This window comes from Mustela putorius, unplaced genomic scaffold (genome assembly GCF_011764305.1).
Source record: "Mustela putorius furo isolate JIRA1106 unplaced genomic scaffold, ASM1176430v1.1 tig00003845_pilon_pilon_pilon, whole genome shotgun sequence".
NCBI lineage: Eukaryota > Metazoa > Chordata > Mammalia > Carnivora > Mustelidae > Mustela > Mustela putorius.
In genome coordinates this window covers 48807302-48833057 of record NW_025421998.1, presented here as the reverse complement: position 1 = coordinate 48833057, position 25756 = coordinate 48807302, and the positions used below count along the sequence as shown (strand labels likewise).

The following is a 25756-nucleotide window of genomic DNA, read 5'->3' as shown; positions in this document are numbered from 1 at the left end:
GACATGGAGGGAACTTGGAGCCCCAGTCAGACACCCACTATAGGGGAGGCAGTGGGAGGGCCTCACCTCCTGAACCTTAGCCTCTAAGAGAAACTTTAAGGGCCATGCTCAGTGACCTTGACGAGAGTTGCCTGCAGTTGGGGACCTGTTGGTCCCCTATGTCTGGTAATTCCTAAGAAAACTAGATCAACTTGGGTAACAGTTGGGAGGTAACCACCCCCCTTGGCTTCTGACAGCAGGAAAAACTTGTGAGTGCTGGGACCTGCACACCAGGTCACAAAAGGCATATTGATCTGGGGTACTCCACAAGGAATCCCACCAAGGGAGTAGTCTACCTCAGCTTGAGGCTGTCAGTTGTAAGTACCACTGGGATAAAAGTGGAGAGGAAGTCAGGAGTGGCCAGGGAAGAGGAATTAGAGTTGAAGAAACCTACTTCTGAATAATCCGTTGAGAGAAAAGAAGTTGACTTTGAACATGTGTTAGTACCAGATGGTACAGATCAGGTAAGAACTTTGTTTCTCTCCAGCCCTTCCTCCACATCTCCCCATTCTATGTCAATGTTGGATAAGGAAGGAAAAGTGAGGAGAAGGAAAGGAGAGAAAAACAACCAGCTACACCTTCTAGCTAATAAAAAAGGCAGGTGGCCACCTGCAGTCAACTCCAGCTGAATAAGCAAGGGGATGTAGGGAGATGGCTTATTTACAAATGAGGACTGGAAATGGATTATTATACTCTCTTATACATTCTCATTGCCATTTTTTTTTTAAAGATTTATTTATTTTAGAGAGCACGCATGCTAGCTTGCGAGTGGGGGTAGGGGCAGAGAGAAAGAATCTTCAAGCAGAATCCCCATTGAGTGTGGAGCCCTATGTGGGGCTCGATCTCATGACCCATGAGATCCTGACTGGAACTAAAAATCAAAAGTCTGATGCCTAACTGACTGAGCCACCCTGGTGCCTTGATATTCTCATTTCTGAACTGGAACCACAAATAAATAAATAAATAATCTCTTTTTTAAAGGTTGGGGGCGGTTCCTGCATGGCTCAGTTGTTAAGCGTCTGTCTTCTGCTCGGGTCATGATCCCGGGTTTGAGCTCCATCATTGGGCTCCTGCTCCACAGGAAACCTGTTCTTTTCCCACTCCCCCTGCTTGTATTCCCTTTCTAGCTGTGTCTCTCTCTGTCAAAAAATAAATAAATCTTGAATGGGAGCCATGGCTAGGACTCCAATGGACTCTAAGATTTTGAATTACATAAGAGGAATGGGAAGAGTCACCAAGATTGCTGAAGTTTTCTTCCAGGAGTCCAGAAGAAATAGCCTCCTCTGGGCAGCTTTGATAGGACATGAGAGACAAAAGTAAAGTTGCAGTCTGATAACATCTCACAAATTGTGCAGTTCAATATAGTAATGTATGTATGTGTTTGTGTGTATAGAGTTTCTTACCTAAAGTTAGTTAGGAATACAAAATACTAATACTTTTAAAGATTAACTCCATTATAAATAGGAGATTAAGACAGTGATTTAAGTACAGAGCTATTTAATGATAAAATATAACACTACCTTGTTGTGATGTAGCCATAAATATTTTAATTTTCTAAACCTAGATAGATCAATGACCTCTGTCAGATTCCTGAAAAGAAAAGAAAAAGTGAATATTAGTAACAGTTAATTTATTAATAGGTAAGGTGAGTTATATAGTAGAACTTTGGAATAACTGGAAAGGCCTCTCTCTTCTTTCCAGATTGTTGTCACACCTACCTACTAATTTCTGAAGTACTATCATTAAAACTTCATCCATTTTTTTAAAGATTTTATTTATTTAACAGAGGGAGAGACAGCAAGAGAGGCAACACAAGCAGGGGTTGTCGAGAGGGAGAAGCAGGCTTCCTGCAGAGTGCAGAGCCAGACGCGGGGCTCAATCCCAGGACCCTAGGATCATGACCTGAACTGAAGGCTGACACCCAAATGACGGAACCACCCAGGCACCGCAACACTTCATTCATTTGGATTAATATTTTTGTCAGCCAGTTTAAAAGAAATACTGAAGGCAAACACTCTATCACATTACTAGAAATTTATACTTCGTTATGATTACATTTATTGGGACCTTAATTTGAAAAAAAAAAGATTTTACTGGGGACTGGGCAGAGGGGAAAAAGTAAGTGGGAAAGACAGTGGATTTGTGCCTACATGTGAAAACCCTGTTGGCTCCTACTTGGACAACATCTGCAAGGTTCTTGCTTTGGGCTTCTCCAGATCTTGGCCACAATATATTTAAGATGGGGAAATGGCCATATGCCAAGAGACAGAGACTAGGTGAAGTGTTTTATTTTCCTTTATTGTTTAGTAGCTATGGGGTCAAAATATTACCATCCTTCTTGAGCTGTGCAGGTGGTCCTGAACCTTGTTGCTGTTGCTGCTCTCTCTGCAAAGGGACAAGCATGGGTGGGGAAGAGGAGTGACCACAAATGGGGCAAAGCCCTGAGGATTGGTCCTTGACTGCTATGGGCTAGAATATTCAGATCTGTTTTATTTCTCAGGGCAGAAACTGTGCCCAGGCTGGGTATGTATACATGTGTGTCTTTATGCATCAGACACCATAGAGCACACACTCTGTGCCAGGAAGTCTTCCAAGTCCTTAACCAATACCAAAGTTCATTAATGTTACATCTGTTAACTCATTTGCGGCAACATCCTTTCACAAGTTTTTTTTTTTTTTTTTTTTTTTTTTTTTTAAACTTTGGGATACTGAGGGGCTATATTTTTTGAAATATTTTAATGAAAATGCTATGAAGTTTTTAACAAATTTTTTTAGGAGAACGTGCATTTAAATCATGCGAAAATATTTCTAAACAAAGGAAACATTTTTCAACAACTCTTTTATATTGAAAGATTTCAAAACTAAAAAATGTTGAAGGAATAATACAATGAAAGGTTGTAGAGCCCTTATAATGTTAAATATTTTGCCACACTTAAGCTTGCTCTCTCTTATCTATGTAATAGATGTTACTTATTGGCTGATAATTTTCTTGCTGAATCATCTGAAAATGAAATTGCAGACTTATCACCGTTAGGGCTTTCACTCCTAAATACTTCAGCATGTATATCCCTCAAACAGGGACATGCTCCTGCATGACCACAACACTGTTATCACACCTTAAAAATTAAATTGAATTCAATATCATCTAGCATTCCTTTAGTATTCATGTTGTGCCTGTTGCCCCTAATTTTTTTAATAGTTCTTTTCTTTTTCAGTCCAGAATCCCATCAACATTTATGCTTTGCATTTCAGTTGATATAATCCCTTAGTCTTCTTAATTTAGAATATTCCCCTTTTATTACCTTGACATTGATTTTTGAAGAGTCCAGGACAGTCATCTAATGGAATGTCTCCCATTCCTGATTTGTCTGCTTGCTTCCTCATGATTAACTTCCAGGTGGACCATTTTTCAGGAACAAAGGTGGTGATTACTGCATCACAGAAGGAGGCAAGTAATGCCACTTGGTCCCACTCTTGGTGATGGAAGTTCAGCCCCTTGGTTCTGGCTCTGTCCACCAAGTTTCTCCATTGGAAAAGCACAAATGCTGTCATTGAGAAGTAACATGTGGGGCAAACCTCTGATGACTATGTGTATGTCTCAAGCCCCAATAACTTATTCAATGGCTTTAGCTTCAGCTGATGATCATTGCTGAATCAGATGGTTTGGGATTTCTGTTAAATAGGTAATGGGTATTAAGGAATGTGCTTGTAATGAGAACCAGGTATTAGGTAAGTGATGAATTCCTAAATTCTGCACCTGAAACCAATATTACACTGTATGTTAACCACCTGCAATTTAAATAAAAACTTGAGAAGAATATCCACCCTTCCCCTTTCTTTCTTTCAGTCACTCTCTTTCCTACTCTACTTGTATCTGAAGTTTTTCTTATTCCTTTTCCATTTTTTTTTTTTAATTCTCAAACTATCCCAAATAAGACTTCAAGCAGACCACACATCCTTTAGACATGCACTGTTAGTCTTCGAGTGCTTCTCTGGCACAACAAAATATTCCAGACTCGTCAAGAGCAACTTCTAATAGGAGACTTATACACATAATGCATTCTCTTCTCACTGTAGATATATAGCCTATTTCTTGGAAGAAGCATTTGGATCCTGGTACACCTAAATTTTTCATTGGGCAGAAAAGATAATACATTAGCTTCATCCGTTCCTGTGAAAAATAAAACAATCATTATGTGGTAGCAGAGAAGCTCAAACCCCACTTAGAGGATTTCCCCAAGGATTTCCCAGAAAAGTTATTTTAATACATTAATACTTTGAAATATCACCTGTGTCAAGTTAATGTCATTAATTTTCCTATACTAGTGATTTTGATGCTGAATTTCCAGCTATTACATAATGTAATAAAGTGATTCCCTTTTTTTTTTTTTTTTAAGATTTTATTTATTTATTTGACAGACAGAGACCACAAGTAGGCAGAGAGGCAGGCAGAGAGAGAAGGGAAGCAGGCTCCCTGCTGAGCAGAGATCCCGATGCGGGACTGGATCCCAGGAACCTGAGATCATGACCTGAGCCAAAGGCAGAGGCTTAACCCACTGAGCCACCCAGGTGCCCTAAAGTGATTCCCTTTTAAAGGGATTTTAACTCAAGTCAAACAGTTTAGTTTTGTGGGGGAGGAGCAAGATGGTGGAGGAGGAAGAGACCTAAATATTGCTGGGTCCCAGGAGTTCAGCTAGGTGATCATCAAACCATTCTGAATACCTACAAACTCAATAGGAGAGAAAAGAGAAGAGCAGCAATTCTAGGAACAGAAGGCGACCACTTTCTGGAAGGTAAGACATGTGGAGAAATGACTCTGAAGTGATATATGGGAAGATAGACCTTGGGGGAAAAGGCTGGTTCCCGGCAGGTGGCGGAGCAGTGGAGCACAAAATCAGAACTTTTAGAAGTCTGCTCCACTGGAGGATGTCACTCCAGAGGCTAAGCACGGGGTGGAGCCCTCACAGGGACAGTGTGGCCTCAGGATCTGCTGGGTCACAAAAAGACCGGGATGTCTGGGCATAGCAGAGCTCCTAGGTGTCAGAGTCAGGAAGCCTCAACTAGAGTTGAGGACTATGCTCTCAGCTCCGGGTTACCTTACACTGTGATCCAAGGCACAGTTGGACCACTGGTCTTAAAGCAGAGACCCCAGAAAAATATACACTAACAAATCAGAAGAGACCCAAAACCAGGGGCAGAAGAAAGGAGGGGAGAAAAAAATATACACACACATACAGACACACACACACACACACACACACACATATTAGACTGGTGAATAGAACAGGACCACACACTTGATTTTGATTTGGGGTGTATTTTGATCTGTAAGAAGAAACTGCCTCCAAAAATTTAAAGAAAGAAAAACATATATATATATATATATATATATATATATATACACAAAAATAAGGGTAAGCATGATGAAGGGATGGAATGTAACTGTAAAGGTGACAATGAAAAAACATTTTAAAAAAAGGAATTGATAAGAAGTTGGTCAAAAAAGGAAAAAAAAAAAAAAAGAATGGGATCAGGCTGGAGACTAGAACAAATCCCTGTGCTAGATTTAGGATATATGTTGATCTGTTAGAAGAAACCATATCCCAAAATTTTAAAGAAAGAAAAACCTATATATACACACAAAATAAGGTTAAATACAGTGAAGGGATAGATTGTGACTATAACAATGAAAATTTTAAAAGATTTAAAAAAAACATATTGATAAGATAAAATAGTTAAAAAGGTTAAAATAGGAAAGAGGAAACATTTAAAAAGTAGAATAGGAAAAAATAAAATTTACAAAATTTAACTTCGAAAGATTAAAGAATCATGGGGAAAAAGCCATGAATTCTATGTGTTTTATTCTCCTGGCTCTGGAGTTCCACAGCTCTCATTGATTAGTGAACTTGGTTTTGGCTGGATGTTCTTGCTGATCTTCTCAGAGAGGGGCCTGTTGCTGTAATTGTCAGATGTCTTTGCCTGAGGTGGAATTGCACCACCCTTGCCAGGAGCCGGGCTAAATAATCTGCTTGGGTTTATTCCCCAAACGCTTTCCGTAGAGTTCTGGAGGACGGGAATGAAAATGGTGGCCTCCCAATCTCTGGCCCAGAGGAGCTGAGGGCTTGGGGCCCCACTCCTCAGTGCGCCCTCAGAGAAAAGCGCTCAATCGCTCCTGTCTTCCTGGTCTCCGGTCACACTCCGAACTCACCCAGCATGTGATGGAGAGTTTCTATCTCTGGCGCACGGCCCCATGTGGAGTTTCCAAACCCAGTATTTTCCTGCCATGCTCCCATGCTGCTTCTCCGGAGGAGGAAGGAGGACGTTTCTCCAGATCTACAACCTGTTGGGTCCCTGCTTGAAGAGCAGTGGCCTGACTGTGCCTCTGATCACAGTTTAAGGTAACCCTGAGCTGAGAGCCCCTCCTCGGCTCCATCTCTGCAACCGGCTTCCCTGCTCCAATACCTTTATCGAAAAGAAAAGAGAAAAGACCCAATTGCTGCCAATAGCCTCTGGCTATTTGGGGTCTTTTCTGGTTCCATATAAATTTTAGGATTATTTGTTCCATTTCTTTGAAAAAATTTATAGTATTTTGATAGGGACTGTGTTAAATGTGTATGTTGCTTTAGATAGCACAGACATTTTCACAATATTTGTTCTTCCAATCCATGAGCATGGAACATTTTTCCATTTCTTTGTGTCTTCCTCGTTTTCTTTCAGGAATACTTTATAGTTTTCTGAGTACAGAATCTGTACCTCTTTGGTTAGGCTTTTTCCTTGGTATCTTATGCTTTTGGGTGCAATTGTAAATGGTATTGACTCCTTAATTTCTCTTTCTTCTGTCTTGCTGTTGGTGTATAGAAATGCAACTGATTTCTATGCACTGATTTTATAGCCTGACATTTCACTGAATTCCTGTATGAGTTCTAGCAGTTTTGGAGGGAGTCTTTTGGGTTTTCCACATAAAGTATCATATCATCTGCAAAAAGTGAGAGTTTGACTTCTTCTTTGCCAATTCGGATGCCTTTAATTTCTTTTTGTTGTCTGATTGCTGAGGCTAGGACTTCTAGTACTATGTTGAATAGCAGTGGTGATAGTGGACATCCCTGCCATGTTCCTAACCTTAGGGGAAAAGCTCTCAGTTTTCCCAAATTGAGAATGATATTCACTATGGGCTTTTCGAAGATGGCTTTGATGGTATTGAGGTATGTACCCTCTATTCCTAAACTGTGAAGAGTTTTGATCAAGAAAGGATGCTGTACTTTGTCAAATGCTTTTTCAGCATCTATTGAGAGTATCATATGGTTCTTGTTCTTTCTTTTATTAATGTATTATATCACATTGATTAATTTGCAGCCCAAGAACAGATCTCACTTGGTCATGGAAAATAATCATTTTAATATACTGTTGGAGCCTATTGGCTAGTATTTTGGTGATAACTTTTGCATCCATATTCATCAAGGATGTTGGTCTATAATTCTCCTTTTTGATGGGGTCTTTGTCTGGTTTGGGGATCAAGGTAATGCTGGCCTCATAAAATGAGCTTAGAAGTTTTCCTTCCATTTCTATTTTTTGGAACAGTTTCAGAAGAATAGGTATTAATTCTTCTCTAAATGTTTGGTAGAATTCTCCTGGGAAACTGCTTCAGTCTCCTTACTGGTTATGAGTCTATTCAGGTTTTCTATTTATTCCTGGTTCAGTTTTGGTAGTTTATACATCTCTAAGAATGCATCCATATCTTCCAGATTGTCAAATTTGCTGGTGTATTTTTGCTTATAATTCTTGAGATGTTTTTATTTCTTTGGTGTTGGTTGTGATCTCTCCTATTTCATTCATGATATCCTTAATCTCCGGAAACAAACCGAGGATTGCTGGGGGTATGGGGAGAGGGATAAGGTGGTTGGGTTATGGACATTGGGGAGGGTATGAGTGCTGTGAATTGTGTAAGACTGATGATTCACAGACCTGTACCCCTGAAGGAAATAATACATTATATGTTAATAAAGCAAAAAGATGTGCAGACAAAAAAGCAAAAAATAAAGTGTTAGTTCTTCACTTAAACCTGTCCAAAATCAATAATGGGCTGTTGCATTTCAAGGTGATGCCAATGGAAGACAAAGAGAGGAAATTCTAATGATGGCAATGACTCGTGCTGAGAATAGTATATCAGCACTGTTGTTGTATGTGTTCTCCATGATTACTCAAGAAGACATTGGTAAGTCACCCCACCCCACCCCAACACAAATCCAGGGCAACAGAGACTCAGGCAAATAACCTAGTTTACCCACTGTATTGGTCTCTGGACTGAGAAACTTTTTTTTTTTTTACCAGATGGATTGCATAGTTACTTAGTATTTTGGGGGGATATAAAATGTGTTTCCTTCACTAGAGAACTAATTGCCCACTGTCAGAGGACCAATATTTCTATTTTTTCCTCTAGTGTTTTAAAGCTTTTCTTACTGTTCTTTACTTGCCCTTACAGTGCACTGTTGTTAAAATCATGAAAGGTTTGGAGTTGCAATCTTTTGACCACATAAAATATGTATTGTTATTATAAAACTAACTGATCTGTAGAAAGGGTCCAAGAGTAACTTTAAGTGTGTCAGAATTATCTACCATACTGTTCCCTTCTAAAATATGTATTTTAAAAAATCTTGAATTGGCCAGCTATTTTTCCCCTTGGACTGTTACCAAGATAAATATTTTTCTCTTCACTTATAACCTGAAAATATATATACACATAACAAAAGAAATACATTTATTCATAAAGGATTTCCTCAAGTAACCAAAGATAAAGTGATTAAACTCAGTGATAAAGTGGGACATCTTTGGAAGGTAGCTGAGTTTAAAAAAAAAAAAAAAAAGAGTAGTTGAGTTCCAGAGATTACATGAATAGAAATATGACAAACTGATTTTAATTTCATACATGGAGTTCATAGAAATTAAAAAGCATGAAGTGTGGGGGGGAGAAGAGTAGGAATAGGATCATTGTTATTAAATGCAATGTCTAGTTGCACAGATGTCACTTGTTGGCAAGCAATACCTGTGGTGTCAGAGTCCCATCTAACCTGTAACTTCCTCTTCCTCTTACCCCTGGGTTCTCTCTCAGGCACTCTGAATACTCTGCAGAAGAAGAGCCCACTTTGTTGGCTGCCACCTTAGGGAGTTGGAGGGGTTGTTACATAACGAAGGTTTCCTACTTACCAGTGAAATTAGTACAGGGATTGTTGGTGAGGGGTCTAGTATCAAAGGATTATTATTATAATATAGGGGTATGATGAGCCATTATTTTCTAGTAGTAGTAATTCTGTTAACTCTATCAATGCTCACTGAGTGCTTACTGTGTAAGCACCTCTTCTACTTTCTGTAAGACTGTCTTCTACTTTCTTCTAACTCACCCAATGTTTACCTAACAACCCGGTGAAAAAGATAGCATTGTTATATTCAGGAAGGAGTCTTGCCAGATGAAATACAAGACCCATTTACATGTGAATTTCAGAGAAACCCAAGGAAGTACGGGACAAACTTAATACCAAAGAAAAATTATATTCATTTGTTTCCATTAAATTTACATGTAACTGGACTTACTGTATTTTTATTTACTAAACTTGACAATCCTAACAGGGAGATTGATGACATGCCCAAGATCACCCAGCTAGAAGGGGCAGAGCTGGGCTTCAAACTCAGAATGGTTCCATAATCTTTGTTTTCATCCATTTCCATCTTGCTTCTCTAATAGAGACTTGGACACCAATGAATAGAATGGTAAAGTAATTAGAGCATAGTACTTGCCTATCCAGTTCTTGGGGAAAACAACATTTGAATCTGGGACCCCTGGGTGACTCAGTCAGTTACATATCTGCTTTCAGCTCAGGTCATGATCCCAGGGTCCTAGGACTGAGTCCCGCATCAGGCTCTTGCTCAGTGGGGAGCCTGCTTCTCCCTCTGCCTTCCACTCCCCCTTCTTATGCTTGCTCTCTATTTCTCCCTTTCTCTCTGATAAATAAATATATAAAATCTTTGAAAAAAAAATCTGAATCTGTGAAACATTATAATATGATGCTCTTCTATTTCTTATATAAAGTACACTCACTTTTGAGAAAGGAACAGCTCAAAGACATCAGCATCCCTCTTGAAGCCACATATCTTTAGTTGATCTTCAACTGCCTGATAACATATAATTAATCTGTCAAGCCACATTCCACTGAGCAAAAATACAGAGACATTTGCAGTCAATAACAATAACGTCTACAAGAAGATCAAACGAAAGGTGAATACGGAGGCAACCACTCTAAACTGATAAATTCCAACACTACAATTATATACTATTTAATCATTTTTGTGGTTGAATTTCATTATCCTTAATCCTGGGCACAGATGTGTAAATAATTTTTAATCAAAGAGAAAAAAATGCGTACGTGTACATGAGCACCAAAAACAAGTTTTCAGTTCTCTATGAGGCAGAGTGATTTGGTCTTTAAATATTCTTAAATGTTCTTTCAAACATGAAGAACTCATATATACAGAAGATATTTGGTGCTATGATTGCAGGTGGAGTGCGGTACAATGCACATTATTGTACAGGTGCTTGACACTGTGAGTTCTCAATAAACATCAGAGGAATGCATGAGTGAATAAATATCATTTCCTTTCTTTGCAAAGGAACCATGTCTTCATTTTTCACCAGTTACTAACATTTTTCCTTCAAAAACAGCAATTTAAGTGCTTTGCTTTTTCTTCCTAAGAGCTTTTGCTAGATTACAAAATAACATTTACAAGCCACATGGCCTAAAATGATATGGAAAAAGTAAAGCCTATCTATAATTTGCCATGAAGGAGTAAAGCTAACAAGACACAACAGAAGTGGAAAGTATAATTGTTGCACTACTGGAATCTGACAAACACTGTAATTATCACAGTCAAAACAGTGACCAAAGTTCGGTTGGCATTTGTTGTGGGTGGTGAGGTTATGATGTCACTAAGTGATTTATGAAATTTTGACAGGAGTTTTGTTATTTAGTAGAAGACTTAAAAAAAAAGTTAGATTTAATGGGATGAACACATATCATAAGAATTGAAGAAGATAGATATATCAGGGATTGAGTGTCATTGCTAATTTTTATCCCAAAGTTCTATGTTACCTTGTCACACAAGTTGAATCTTGGGGCTTAGAGAATTCGTTGGCTCACATAGAGGTATTTCTATCAGGGCATTTTGTAACTCTATAAAAGGCAAGCTGATTTTAGGGCTTAGAAAAAAACCCATTGGAGGAGGCCTCTGCATCTGGGTCTGGATGTTTTAACTTAAACATCTAAACTAGCAGCTTCTTCTATACATGGTCAATCGCGACTGTGTCAAAGTGGAATTAAAACTTTGCAATGCCTGGGGCACCTGGGTGGCTCAGTGGGTTAAAGGTTCTGCCTTCAGCTCAGGTCATGATCCCAGGGTCCTGGGATTGAGCCCCACATCAGGTTCTCTGCTCAGCAGGGAGCCTGCTTCCGCCTCTCTCTCTCTCTCTGCCTGCCTCTCTGCCTACTTGTGATCTCTCTCTGTTAAATAAATAAATAAAATCTTAAAAATCCACAAAACTTTGCAATGCTCTATTAAAGTTATAAATGTGCTTTTAACTCAATCCTGCCATTCTACATCCAGCACTCAAAAATATAGCAGGACTCGAGTGCACACATATACATGATTTGATACATTTGTGAAATATGCCTCACATTAATGGGAATATAGAATTCCCACATTAAAGGAAATTCTAACTTCACAATAGAATCCTGCGTAGTAACTTAAATATATGCAGAAATAGATACCTACACATCCAAAATTAAAAATGCCATTGGAGTTATATGTCAACATTATTTTTATTACCAATGACACTTATTTTTATCTATTTATATATTTTAAAGGGAGAGAGAGGGCAAGTGGGAGGGGCAGAGGGAGAGGGAGAGGGAAACTCAGACAGACTCCATGCTGACTATGGAGCCCTGTTTGGACCTCAATGTGGGGCTGGATCTCACAACCCTGAGATCAGTATTGGAGCTGGAAGCTTAACCAACTGTGCCTCCCAGGTGCCCCGTCAATGACATCTATATGCACACAAATGCACACACTCCAAATTGTTAAGAAAATTATCACTTGAGATCATGCAGTAGTTTCACGTTCTGAGCAATACATTTAAAAACAATTATTTGACAAAAATTAAAAAAAATAAAAGTAACATTCAAATATTTTAAAATAAGCACCTATTAATTTAGTCGTGGGAGAGTAACACAAATTTTGAAAATTTCAGCCATAGAATGAATATTTAAGGATTTAAGTCAAATTTTGAAAATTAAGAGATGAAGAAGGAAATTGAAACTATCAGCATAATATCTAAGTCACTGCTATAATAAATTATTTATTTATCCAGCTTTTTATCATGGTATTTTTCTTTCCAACCAAAAATTTCATATGACTCTAACAACAAGCATTAATGTCAAAGTGCCAAAGAACATAAATCTGTGCTAAGAAGTTTCAAGTTTCAGTGAATCCGTTGATTGGGATCCAGTTCCCAATCAACACACAACTTCACCAGGAGCATATTCCTTTCACCTAAAGAAGGACACCAAGCACTCTTCCCCTGAACTATTTTTTTTTTTTTAATTGTGGTAAAATATATAGACTATCGGAATTTACTGTTTTCACTGCATAGTTCTGTGGAAACATGGCCACCATTCGTTTCCAGAAGTTTCTCGTCTTCCCCAAATGAAACTGTATGCCTTCAACACTAACTGCCAATTTTCCCCTTCCCTCAGCCCCTGGGAGCCACCCTGCTATTTTCTCTCTCTCTAAATTCGACGACTCCAGGTGCCTCATCTAAGTGGAATCAGACAATATTTGTCCTTTTGTGACTGGCTTATTTTGCTCTGCCTAACGTCTTTAGTGTTCATCCCCGTCGTAGTGTGTGTCAACCTTTTCTTCTTTTTTAAGGAAGAATCATGTTTTATTGTAGGTGTATACTAAATTTTGTTTTTCCCTTTATGTATCTGTGGACACTTGGGTCGCCTCGATCTTTTGACGAAGCAAGGCCTCAGAAAGATGAGCGCAGTGTGTGTGATGGGCCGAGGTGCAGAGAGAACTGCAGATAGGAAGCAAGGCTGCCTCTGGCGAATCAAGGCAAGGCACCAGGAGAGTGGCAAGTGGGAAGGAGCAGTGAGTGAGCAGGCATGACAGAGGGCATGCGAGAGAATTGATGGAAACTGGCAAATAATGAGACAGAATACGGGCTAGCAAAGTCACAATTGGTGATGCTAATGAATGTGTTCATGCGATGATGATGAGAAGGTGATTGGAAGGGAAGATGGACTCAGCTGGAAACATGGAAATTGGGGTGCTGGTGAGACACACAGGTCAAGGCATCCAGCAGCAAGCTGCCGGTGGAAGGGAGGAGCTCAGCAGAGATATCAGGCTGGGGATGACAGACTGGTCGGTGCACAAGAGCAAGTGGGACCCCGGTTCAATCATTGGGAAGGAGCCACATTGAGAGAGAGGAGGAGGGAATGAAGCTGCAGAAGCAGAAAGCAGAAGAAAGAGGGTTTGGAGGGAAGGTTGCAAAGTTGGAGAAACAAGAGCACAGTGGGAGCTAAGATGGCAAATTTCAAGAAGGTAGAATTTGAATCTGCAGTGTTGTGTCGGGTAGTAGAGGATATTACTCAGCAGAGGTACTGAATTCGGACAACAGTTGTCTGACTGGGTGGGAGAGGAATCAGATTTCAAATTAACTCATTCACCAAACAGGGATATAAAAACAATGCAACATGGAATTAGGGTATGGGGAGTTCCAGCACAAGGAGGATAACAGCAGTTTCCTCCCCGGACCCTTGCCTGAGGATCTAGATAAAACAGGGGGAAAAAATGTTTGAAAATGGTGGGATTATGAAATCCCAGAAGAATAAAGTCTGTGTTAAAATCTACAGACGAAAACATTCTCTTTGCTGACTTAGGTACTGCAGCGATAAATTCCTACAGCTACATGCAAGCCACACGCTCCGCAGCTTAGTTAGGACTTAGTGTGTGTAGCTTTCAAATCCTTACAGAAGCCCCAGCCTTGATATACATGGCAGCCCCAAGCCTCCCCAGAGTGCCCTAGAACTCTTCAGCACTTGGGAGCTCCTATGGCCAACAATTCTGACAAATTTTCCCACTCAAGCATTCTTTAAGCTTAACTGCCCACAACTCTATTTGTACTGTTCATCAGAGAAATCTTCCTCCTCCATGTGTCCATTTGCACTTTATATAAATAACCCAGAAATGACTCTTTAGGGGGAGGGTATTTCTGGGTTATTTATATTTGTGGGAGAGTCAAGATTCCAAATTGATGGTTTTATTATGTAATCTCTAAACTGCCAATGTTACATAAGCGGCAGACAGTAAGCCAGGAAAGGTTCATGTAAATCCGCCAGTGAGGATCAGAGGCATCCCCAAACCCTACCCTGGAGATTACGGACCTCCAGCCTCAGTGGAGGGCCTAGGGTCTGCCATTGTTCTACCCGCTCCGGCCGACCGCTGGCTGGCGCAGGGACCTGAGGGGCTCGTGGCCTGGAGCCCCTGGAAGGGGGTGCCACTTACCCTGCGGCTGATCTCGAAGGCAACTTCCGGAGCCCTGACTAAGCTCGTAGAGTGTAGGGAGACATGGGGCAGATGGTTCGGGTCCCAGGCCATCAGGGCACTAAGGGAGGCTAGCAGCACCTACTAGCCATCCAACCTAGCTCCACGGCTCATTGGTCCGTTACCAACAGTTACCGCAATCTGGGCGACTAAAAGCCAATCCAAACTAGGAAAGATTTGAAGCCAGTCCCTTCTATGACGTTTTCACGTGTGGCCCTGTAGCGCCCACCACATTGTACCTTGAACACACTCGCGTTTATCCAGCGGGCCGTGCAGATTGCCGCCCATGCCAGAGAGGGAGGGGTCCGCTATGTCAGAGCACTCCAGTAGCAATCACCCACTAATAATAATTTCATTGATCTGAGCTCTAAATACTAGAAAGCTTAGCTTTCTGAAGAGTAGACGTACCACTGGCCACATGAGGGTGGGTTGAAGGAATGCCCTACAGAATCCTAGTGGGGCTCGAAGCAAAGAAGAAAAAGAATCAATATTGCTCATCCTCTGTTATTTAAAATTTTGACATTCTGTTCATCATGAATGCTGTTGCATTAATTTTGAATTTTACATATATCTATATATATATCTATATCTATGTGTATATATATATATATATATATATATATATATATCTCATCAGCACTTGTTTTGATTGCTGAGTTTGGATTCCTTACATTTTTGTAATTTTTGTACTAAGACCAGTGTCCTACTTGCCTCCTCCTAGATCCGGTCCTGGAATGCAGGTGGAGGTAGCAATATCAAGGAGACCCAGATTCCACGTTTGCAGAAAAATGGAACTCTTGACTGATCTTATTGTGAAGGGCAAGTGCATGTTGGTTCAGTAGCTGAAAACTCCTCCCTCTAGCAGAAAATGGGTAAGTGAAGCCACTACGTGGCAAGGTTTTTCCAATCTTCAAGGTGTTATTGTTGTTTAATTGATGGCTCCCCTCCTTCTATTGGAACCTCTTACATAGGCTATGTTATGATTTTATTTATATGAGTCTTGTTCCCCTCTAGCTTGGGACATTTTGAAGGCAGGATTCTCTCTGGTTCATCACTGTTTTCTGTCTGGGCCCAGTACCCTGAATTCTATAAATGTTGATTTAATTGAATGAGTTGGTTTCTTGGGTCCAAATTTGAACTTGAAATCTAGAATTAAATGTAGCTGTTAGAAAGGGGTCAGGGTACTTGCATGAAAACATGCTGGTGTTGGAATAGAGCTTTTACAAATGTCTCAGAAAAATCAAACGCCCACTCTTTTAGTACTTCTGAAATGTATTTGGGTCTGGTAGAGTTGGGTAGGTAGAAGTCTTCCAAGTTATCACAGAAGGAGGGATCATCTGAGAATGATTGTCCAAGTGGTTTTATATCCCAGAAATAAAAATCAATTGAGAGGAATGATCCACTGAGAAAATGCATAAAGTAATTGACTGGTGTCCTGTCTCCTATTTTTGCTCTTAAACACGGGTTATAGAATTTCAAATATCATTCATGTATATGCTACAAGAAAAATGGAAATACATGCTATTTGTTCTACTTCGTACATTACACAAACATGAGTTTTAGAATCAAATGCAAAATGCATTTCCAGAGCATCTTACATAAGTAAACTACCAACCAGTTGATTTCTACTAAAATCACATTTAAAGATTATATCCTTTATTTTTTAAAATCTTTTTACTCAATATTAAGAAGAGAAAAAAAATTTTTGAAAAAGAGCTCTATTCTTCGTAAAGGAACTCAGAAACTCATTTATTATAAATCTTAATGTGTTCTCTCTTTGAGAAAAATTCATAATTTAATTGATCATGAGGACTAAAACAGTGCAAATTTAATTTCAGAATGTCAAAGATGGAGGTTAGCGAAGCACATTTTTGGTAAGAGGCACTATCTAGAAAGCCTCACATTGGTGGCATAAAATTTTTACAAAAGAAGTATCTTTAGCAGAGTGAGCAGAGATTTTTTTTTAACCTCTGTGAGGTAGGATTAGAGCCTGAGGAATTCAGCTTGAAATTTTAAAAATCCATGTAAAATGTACATTCTGCTTTACAATCAATCTTGTTTTAATATGAAAATAAAGTGGCTCCCATAACTCCCCTCAAATCTTTGAGTAATATTTACACTCAAGCAAGACACCCTGTGTTTATCCTGTGGCTTTACCTCCCTGGCATACTGCCATTGCCTGCAGGGGTGTGCATACCCCATTTGAAAGCTCTATCATATCATGTATGTGGCTTTGGATAAGAAGAAAGAGCCTGGGCTCCAAGTTGGGGCATGTGGGGTTTGGTCTCAGCTCTGACATTAACTAGTTGTTGGCCACTTTCAAGTCACTTAATATCTCTGGGCTTCAGTGTCTTCAATAGTAAAATGAACCAGTTGGAAGTTTAGCTCAAAAATCTAATTACACTCCTCTAGAAAAGTAGTATGTATTGTTCACAGAGTAAAATGTTCTTGTTGAGATGTTGACATGTGATTGTTTTTTAAGAAGAATTTTCCAGTGGAAAATGTGTGAGAAAAAAAAATTATGGGTGTGATAGTTACCATTAAAGCTAAATAATTTTTTAAATCTTCCGATTTTTGCCTGAGCAATTCCAATAATCAGTCTACATGCTATTTTTGCAAGTGAGTGAAAAATATTTATTGCATGAAATAATCATCATCAGCCATTTTCTACTGTGTAGAATGTGCATAGAATGAGAAACATATCAGCCACAATCCAAATATATTTTTATGTGTTTAAAAATATATCTTTCTATTGATAGTTGATAAGCATAGTATCAACATTCATTGCTTTAAGTTTAGGTAAAATACCATTTTAGATAATAACTACAATTTTTTATTTATACAAAATGAAAATGAATGAAATATTGAGAATTCATGGAATTCTCCATGAGTCTTTCATGTTACTGTAAGTCTTACAGGAAGAGACACTGACTGCCTTTGTTCAGGACTACATTTTAAATTTTTATAATGAACACACTTGGAAGATATAGTGTCTATCTCCTGAGCAAATTGTGGGTGTGTTTTGGTTTTCTTAGTTTTTTCACTAAGCAGCATAATAAATTCAATGTCTCCTTCCCTTATAATAAAGATAAGATCAGGCAGACTTTTACTGTCCAGTATAAAAGATTTAGGTTTTCTAAGTTTAGCATTCCTCTCCTCTAACACAGTCTACTGTGTATGACCACATCACCTGGCCTGCTTCTCATTACCTTTTGGAAATTGTGGCTGAAGGATACCCAGGCTGTGCTGTTACTGTGAGTAGTAAACTGTCCTTAGTCTCTGACCCAGAAGTCTCATATCATCCAGCTACCTATGAAACTGTTGCTTGCTAACAACTTGTTTCTGCCTGTCTGGTTTTGTCTTTTTTTTTTTTTAAAGAATGGAATGCGTCCTTCTATTTTTTTTTTTAATATTTTATTTATTTATTTGACAGAGAGAGAGAGAGAGATCACAAGTAGCAGAGAGGCAGAGAGAGGGAGGGGGAAGCAGACTCCCTGCTGAGCGGAGAGCCCGATGGGCTCCATCCCAGGACCCTGGGATCATGACCGGAGCCGAAGGCAGACGCTTAACCAACTGAGCCACCCAGGTGCCCCGGAATGTGTCCTTCTAATTTGTTCTTTAGCTTTCATGTTTCTCTTTACCATCTCGTGAACTTCCATCTTTCAACCTAAACTACTGGGTTGAATTGTTGCATTATGTTCCCTTGTAATGTTTCTTATGGTTTATTTATGCATTACTCTGCTGATGGACATTTATGTTGTCCAATTCTCTTTTCTTTTTGCTATGATAACCAATGCTATAAGAAGTGTCTTTGTACTCCTGAGTATTACATTAGGTGAAATTCTTTGATAGTATTAATGAGTCATATATTTGTTTCTTTCTCTACAGGATGGTATTTTGTTAAATTTTGCCAATCTAATTGGAGAAAAATTTTATCTTGATGTTTTAATTTGTACATACTTAGTGAAGTTGAGTATCATTCAAATGCTTATTGGTCCTTTGTATTTTCTTTTTCCGTGAATTGTGATTTCATGTTAATTGCTTAACTTTGAACGTGAAGATTGAAATGACTGAAACCCACACTACGAACTAGATCTATAGAATTTCCCAGTTATTTCTTAAAGTCACCCAATGATTCAAGTCATCTTGTAACATCTTGCACAATTGTCTTCCCTTGCTCTCTCTCCCTGGCTAATGTCTGCTGCTTTCAGAATGCTGAGATAAACATTATTTCTCTGTCCCTGAAGTACTCTTTTACTGATCCCAGGGATCCATGCCCAAGATGCTATCACCTGATGTTTTAAGTGTTGCCATTGTTTAAATCATCCGTGGATTCTGAGCTAATAGGGAAGCATCACTCTCTCCCCAACCCCATGACATGTTTTGTCACCAAAATTCTGAAGGAATTTTGCCCATATTTATTAGTTCTTGAACTCTCACAAAAAAAGAAAAAAAATAGCCATTTACAGTTCTGCCTTTCATACCTTATTTCCTCTCAAAACCCACACACAATCCTCAAAATAGCTACCTGAACAGGAACAGGAAGTGGTTCAAGTTTGGAAACATTTCTATACTCTCTGGAAAACCTTAAAACCTCTAGATGGGACTATAACTTCACCAAATAGTGTAATTTTCAATTCCAAACCTGTGCTGATTTTGGTGTGATTTTACATATTCTCCCACAATCATTGGGTCCCATGTCTAAGCTCTATCCATGCCCTCACATAGCCACCCTTTGACTATTCGTTGTGCCTAGAGGAGCATATATGCCCATCAGGGTATATAGGTATAGAGTGTGGAAAAGTGTAGGCTCGTCTAGTTGTCTAATGGGGTGGGCAGGGTTGGAGGTGGTGAGTTCAGAGGAAGAGTTGAACAGGGGCTTTTAAATCATGGGGCCTAGTACAGAAGACCTCATGCCTGAAATTAGAAATTGTAACTGGGTGGAAAGGTTATACAATTCTTTAAAATTAATTTCTATTGTAGGATTTCATTGTGTGATATCATTAAAATTACTAACTGTTCCCTCACTTGGTTCAGTTTAGACTTCTTGAGTTCTTGAGTTACTGGTACAGAGAAATTTATCCTAAACTGGCAGAGAAGTCTTGATAATACTAGCAGGAATGCTGTGTTTTGTCACATATATAATATCACAATTAGACATTTGAAGCATAAATTCTCTCTATATATAAATGTGTGGGGATTATGTGTATATATGCACATGTATGTATATGCGAGTGCATGTATGCATGTATGTGTGTGTACATATACATTCACACACATGTATGTCCATGCACACACACACACACACAAACACATAGTAGACAACCTCTACAATACCCCTGGTGATCCCTACTTCCTGGTTTTCACATCCTTGTATAACTCCCTTCCCTTGCACATGGGCCAGATTTATGGGCTTCTGATTCATAGAATATGGTAGGTGGATAGGATATCACTTCTGAGATTAGATTTCAAAAGGACCGTGGTTTCTGTCTTGGTCCGCTCTCTCTTGTTCTCTGGCCTGGTCTGAGGTAAAGTTGCTGTCATGTTGTGAGCTGACCTAGAGAAAAGCCCACATGACAAGGTATTGTTGTCTCTAGCCAAAAGCTGGAGAGGACCTGAAGCCTGCCAATAGCCATGTGAGTCATCCTGGAAATAGACACACCCCCACCAAAGCCTTCAGATAACTATAGCCCTGGTCTGGCTTGTAGCTTTGTGAGAGACTCTGACCCAGGGGCACCCAGTTGAGCCATACCCAGATTCCCAACATTCAAAATGGAGATAATAAGTGTTTGTTGTTTTGTTTTTAATTCTGAAGTGATTTGTTATGCAGTAATAGATAACTAATTATATATTTTAATGTCTATTTTTTATTCCATGTATATTAAATATGTATATATGAATTTAAATTACAAGTATGAAGAGATCTAAAAAGCTATATTTCTAGTTGAAAAGCTATTCTTCTTAAAAGAATTCTTGTACCCTGTTACCATATGTAGTAAAATCTGACAAAATTTCTCCTTCTGACAATTTCCATATTAATATTTAAATCTGGAAAGCCAAATTTACCCTTGGAATGTTAGCTACATGCAACCACATGTTTAGTTGTAAAAATAAACCTAACTCTTTTATCATAATAGCCGGTAATTTAGTTGAAAGATAATTTTAAAAATATTTATTATTAAACAACTTAATCTAAGTTGTGTTAACTTAAAAAAAATCATTAACTGAATGAATACTATCAGCAAGTCAATAAATATTCTTTCATTTCTTTATGAAAACTTTTTCAAATGTGATATATACTTAACAATGGGACAGTATTAAGTATTATTATTTTGTCAACTTTGGGGTGTTATTTTGGGGCTCAGTTTTCACTTCTCAACATAATAGTTTTTTCCTACGCTCTTTCTAACTCAAGCATCTGAAACTGCTGAGATTTTCTTCATAGTCCCATAACTTTTAAAGTACATTTCAGGGGTTGCCTGTGCTCAGTGGGTTAAGCATCTGCCTTCGGCTTAGGTTGTGATCTCAGGGTCCTGGGATCCAGCCCCGCATCGGGCTCCCTGCTCAGCAGGGAGCCTGCTTCCCCCCTCTTCTCTCCCTGCTGCTCTGCCTACTTGGGATCTCTCTTTCTGTGTTAAATAAATAAATAAATAAAATATGTTTTTAAAAAGTACACTTCAAAATGAAGACTCAGCTTGGAAGTCATTTTTTCTTTAAGGCCTGGATTAGTTTTGCATAATAAGATCACTGTTAGCAGTGGCATCCAAAATTCCTGGGGACAGATTTTTTATTGGTCTTGTTTACATACTTACAGTGACAGAAAAAGATTCCCAAACTAGCTCCAGGAAGCTTGGGATACCATGTGTGGCCAGACTTGGGCCATCAAGCCATTTAAAGAGCTCTTCTTTCTACATGAGGAAGCTATTTTAGATGACCCGATATCCTTCATTTATGCACTCATTCATTGAGTCAGGCATTGAAATTGACTGAATCCCTACCATAAATCACATACTCTGCCAAGGAACAGAGAATGTGAATTAAGACACTCCAAAGAAAGGGAGTTATGAAGCAAATAGTATTAGCTCCCATAGCTCTAAACATACTGTAATTGTGTTTGGTTCTGCTTGATATTGGCTGGCATTCAAATGGATCATTAAAGATGTTACTATTATTTGCTTAGAGCCTGAAGTGTTTCAATTACCCTTGTACAGAATTCCAAACTGTCTTATTGACTGTAATAACTGTGTGCTCTTTATTGCCTTTATTCAGTTGTAAGGTTCATATTAATGATGCTTTCATCACCAACTTTTCACACAAAACAAATAGGAGACAAAGGTTCAATAATCATTTTAATTATAAGCACTACATTTTGGTAAGTAGTTCAGAAGAAATCTTTTTCAGAAGAAGTACAAAGACATGAAGAGGTTTTTTTGCATTGCAAGTTTAATGTTTCTAAAGTTTTAGAAAATAATTTTCATTTCATGAATTCATTTTATGTTATAACAAAGAAAGAAAATGTGTTTCCACCACTAGGGTACAGTTTCCAAGAAGTTTAGCAATTTTTCTTAAATTTGGATAGAAAAGATAGACAAACAGCTCACTTAGTTTTGTCCAATTCTTTATCCTTTACCTCTAGTGATCTTACTTATGCAGTAAGCAGCAGAAATCCAGCTCAATGCCATCAGACTCCTACTATTTGTATAGGTGATGGCTGTGAGTGACTTTTGCTAGCATGAACTATTAAAAACAGGGGAGCGAGGTAAAGGGAGTGAGAGAATAGAACAAAGGAGAAGGAGGAGAGAGAGCAAAAGGGAAGAAAGACAGAAGGGGAGGGCTGGAGAGAAAAGAGAGACAGGGTGACGATAAGAAAGAAAAGAGGAAAAAAATGTAAAGAAGCAGGTGATAGAGAGAAGGAAGAGAGTAGCAAAGGATGGGACATAATTGTGATTAGGAATTACATTATTGTCTTTTGATCCCCACATCTTACCTTTTGAAAGGCGATGTCCTTCTTTGGGGGCACTGCTTTATCCCTGATTGTATGGCCCAGCTCTCAAAGCTCTCAAAGCTCCTGGCATCAAAGGTGGGCCTATAATCCAAGAGACACTAAGCAGAATAATTACTCCTAGGTTTTCCCAGTTGGAATTAGGGGGAAGGATGCTATGTGGTATACGACCTAAAGTTAATATTACATGTTGCCTTAATATCTAAAACTGGGGGACGCCTGGGTGGCTCAGTTGGTTAAGCAGCTGCCTTCGGCTCAGGTCATGATCCCAGCATCCTGGGATTGAGTCCCACATCGGGCTCCTTGCTCAGCGGGGAGCCTGCTTCTCCCTCTGCCTCTGCCTGCCATTCTGTCTGCCTGTGTTCGCTCTCTCCCCCTCTCTCTCTCTGATAAATTAAAAAAAAAAAAAAAATCTAAAACTGGGAAGGCCTAAAATGACTGAACCATGTGCTCCCTCCTTACTCTCTTCCCACAGATAAAGTCTCCTAGCCAAGTGATGCTCCTCATCCAACAGAACAAATACAGTGCATATCCCGGGGTAGCTGGTTTCACTTCTCTGCCAGCCAAAGAGTTATTGAAACAACCCAATCACATCCTTGTGTGGGAACCAAGGCATCTCATCCTCTGTGCCAAGTCTGCCTCCTAAAGGCTCTGGCTGTCCACTCTGTTCCAGAGCACAGCCCCTATGGAGTCCTGCGTGGCCTGCAGTGTCCTCCTCCCCTGGGCTGTGAGGGCAGGAGATGAAGAAATTGCTGCCAGTCACATCTCTCCAGAGTCAGGTGTCATGCGTTTGGTCATCCCCAGAAGCCTGGGGTGGAGCTCCTTCCCTTCCCAACAATCTGAAAAGGAGTCAGGGAACTGGGTGCCGCCAGCCATGTTTGCAGCCATGTATAGGGGCTGGGCTGGGCATGAAAAGCCAGCACATGACGAGCGGTAGAATTGGGAGAAAATGGGTGAGGGATGCCTGCAGATTTAGAATTCCTGGTTCTGTCACCACTGAGGTTCTGACTTCCTAGCAGTTTTTCTTCCTTTTTTTTTTTTTTCTTCTTCTTCCCCTTTCTTGTTGGTGTTTCTTCCAATGACATCCAAGAGTTCAGATGGATGCAAGCAGCAAGGGAAAAGAGGGAGAAGAATGAAAAGAAAGAAAAGTGGTACATGGTGAGTTGTCTTATCATTAAGCTGCTAGCCAATGAGCCTAGAAGATGCTATTGGCCATGTTTCTACATAGAAAGTGGATTTACAATAGAAGAGAATAAAACTACCATACAGAGCAAGAGAAGGTCAAGTCTAAAGGTAGTCCACCATTGTAGCTAACTCCACACCTGCTTGTGGTTGACTGCAGCTTAGATGCAAGTCAGTTTACTTTCCTTCTGCTTTAAGCTAGTTTGCATTAGATTCTTTACTTTAAATCAAGAGTCCAACCATGTTCGTTGATGTGAAAATATTATCTTGAGGGTGAACCTCATAATGTCATGTCATTTTCACATCTATGGGTCATTTCTTGGGTCTACATCTGGCCCACACTGACCCTAATTTTTACTGTAACACTTGCCCAGAGCTTGTGTCTACTGACCTCTGCCCCTTCCCTCCACTAAATTAATTAACCAAAGGTAAATGTGATATTATTTCTGGTAGCCTTGTATCCTTCTCTTTCTCTCCAAAAATCTACATTACAGTAATTGGATAGCTGCCAAGAGCTTGAAGTACAGCTGCATTTTTTAATTAATTAAATATCATAATCCTGTTTGCAGCTTCTATCAGTAACTGGAATGAATGTTATAGAAAGAGCATTCACTAAAAGGAATGTGTTGTGTAATCTAATGTATGCTAAATGTAGGTGGTCTGAAAACTATTTCACTGCATTCCTACTTTTGCTCATAAACTTTAAAAAATTTGTCACTACAATGTGAGTGCCATTCAACGAAAGGAAGTCAGCTAAGCCCTTTATAAAACATTATTTTAAATACTCTTTTCTACATTTTCCAAGGCAGATTGTATCGTTAGTTAATCCGTCTACCTATTGTAATAGTAGGTGGTAAAAAATGTCCTGCATCCTGTCTCCATACATTCTTTTTCAATTTCCCTTTGTTGATTTTTGTTATATTTTTATATCATAGCTTTAGTAACTAGGATGTCTTCAGGTGAAGAAAATCCCTTCTTTCCGATCTTTGTCAACTACAAGTTAGTGACTCAAAGTATTACATGTGCACTCCCATAATTGTTTATCTTGGTGTGGCCCATGCTGAATATTAGTGCTGCTATCAAAATTATTCTGTTCTCTGACATGATCTCTTGGTATTTCTTGGTTATGTTTTCTCTAAAAGTTCAGGAATTGCTTGTCGGAAATCCCTTGACAAGAAAATTTACCAAGGACGTTACTACATTGGTAAGCTTGACAGTTTCTTTGCTAGGAAATGCTAGCTTCCAGAGCTTAACTTCTTACCCTACAGCTATTTTTTCCTCTCGTGTCATTGTCTTCCTATACTATTCTGGTTGAATAAACTATTTTTTATTAACTTCGTTTTATTACTTTCATAGGGATCATACCTAAACTGTACAGCTATGGTAACATAACACGTTCGTACTTTGTACTAATTAAGACAATTTAAGAAACTTTATTTAACTGGTAGAATGACCTTGAGGCTCTCATGTAGAACTCCACCTAGGAGAGACCCACTGGAAAATCACAAAGTCCAGCTATGGCTTTTTCCTAGGGCAGCTTCCATACCCTGGATCGTATACTGTTTATGTGTAAATGATTTTGGTTGTTGCTTCCAGTAACCCTGAGGGTTGGTCCCTCTGATTCATCATGGACAAGGCCAGTAGCAGACTCATTGTCAGGGACAGGGACCAACTTTGGATTAAAGGGATTATGATCGGTTAGGATGGTTTGCATTATAGTATCAGAACCCTAAGCTTTACCTGTTTAAGCAGCAAGGCACTATCTTGTGTCCATGAACAAGAAGTCCAAAGGGAGATCAGTTCTAGGTTCTAGATAGTCAGGGCCAGAGTTCCAGATCTCTGCTCGTTTTAAATCCTGCCCTTCTCTAAGCTGGCTTTCATTTT

The 25756-nt window shown here is 39.2% G+C and overlaps 1 protein-coding gene across 1 annotated transcript in view; it reads right to left on the bottom strand.

Annotated features, from left to right (window-relative positions):
- LRRC72 (leucine rich repeat containing 72) overlaps positions 1 to 14818 on the bottom strand; it is a 41597-nt gene extending 26779 nt beyond the window's left edge. The window contains exons 1-3 of the mRNA XM_004743400.3: positions 14650 to 14818; positions 10130 to 10203; positions 1560 to 1629 (exon numbers count right to left, since the gene is read on the bottom strand). Coding sequence (XP_004743457.2) covers positions 1560 to 1629; positions 10130 to 10203; positions 14650 to 14742 — 237 coding nt within the window. The 5' untranslated portion in view covers positions 14743 to 14818. The remainder of the gene's footprint in view (positions 1 to 1559; positions 1630 to 10129; positions 10204 to 14649) is intronic.
- Positions 14819 to 25756: the final 10938 nt, after the last annotated feature.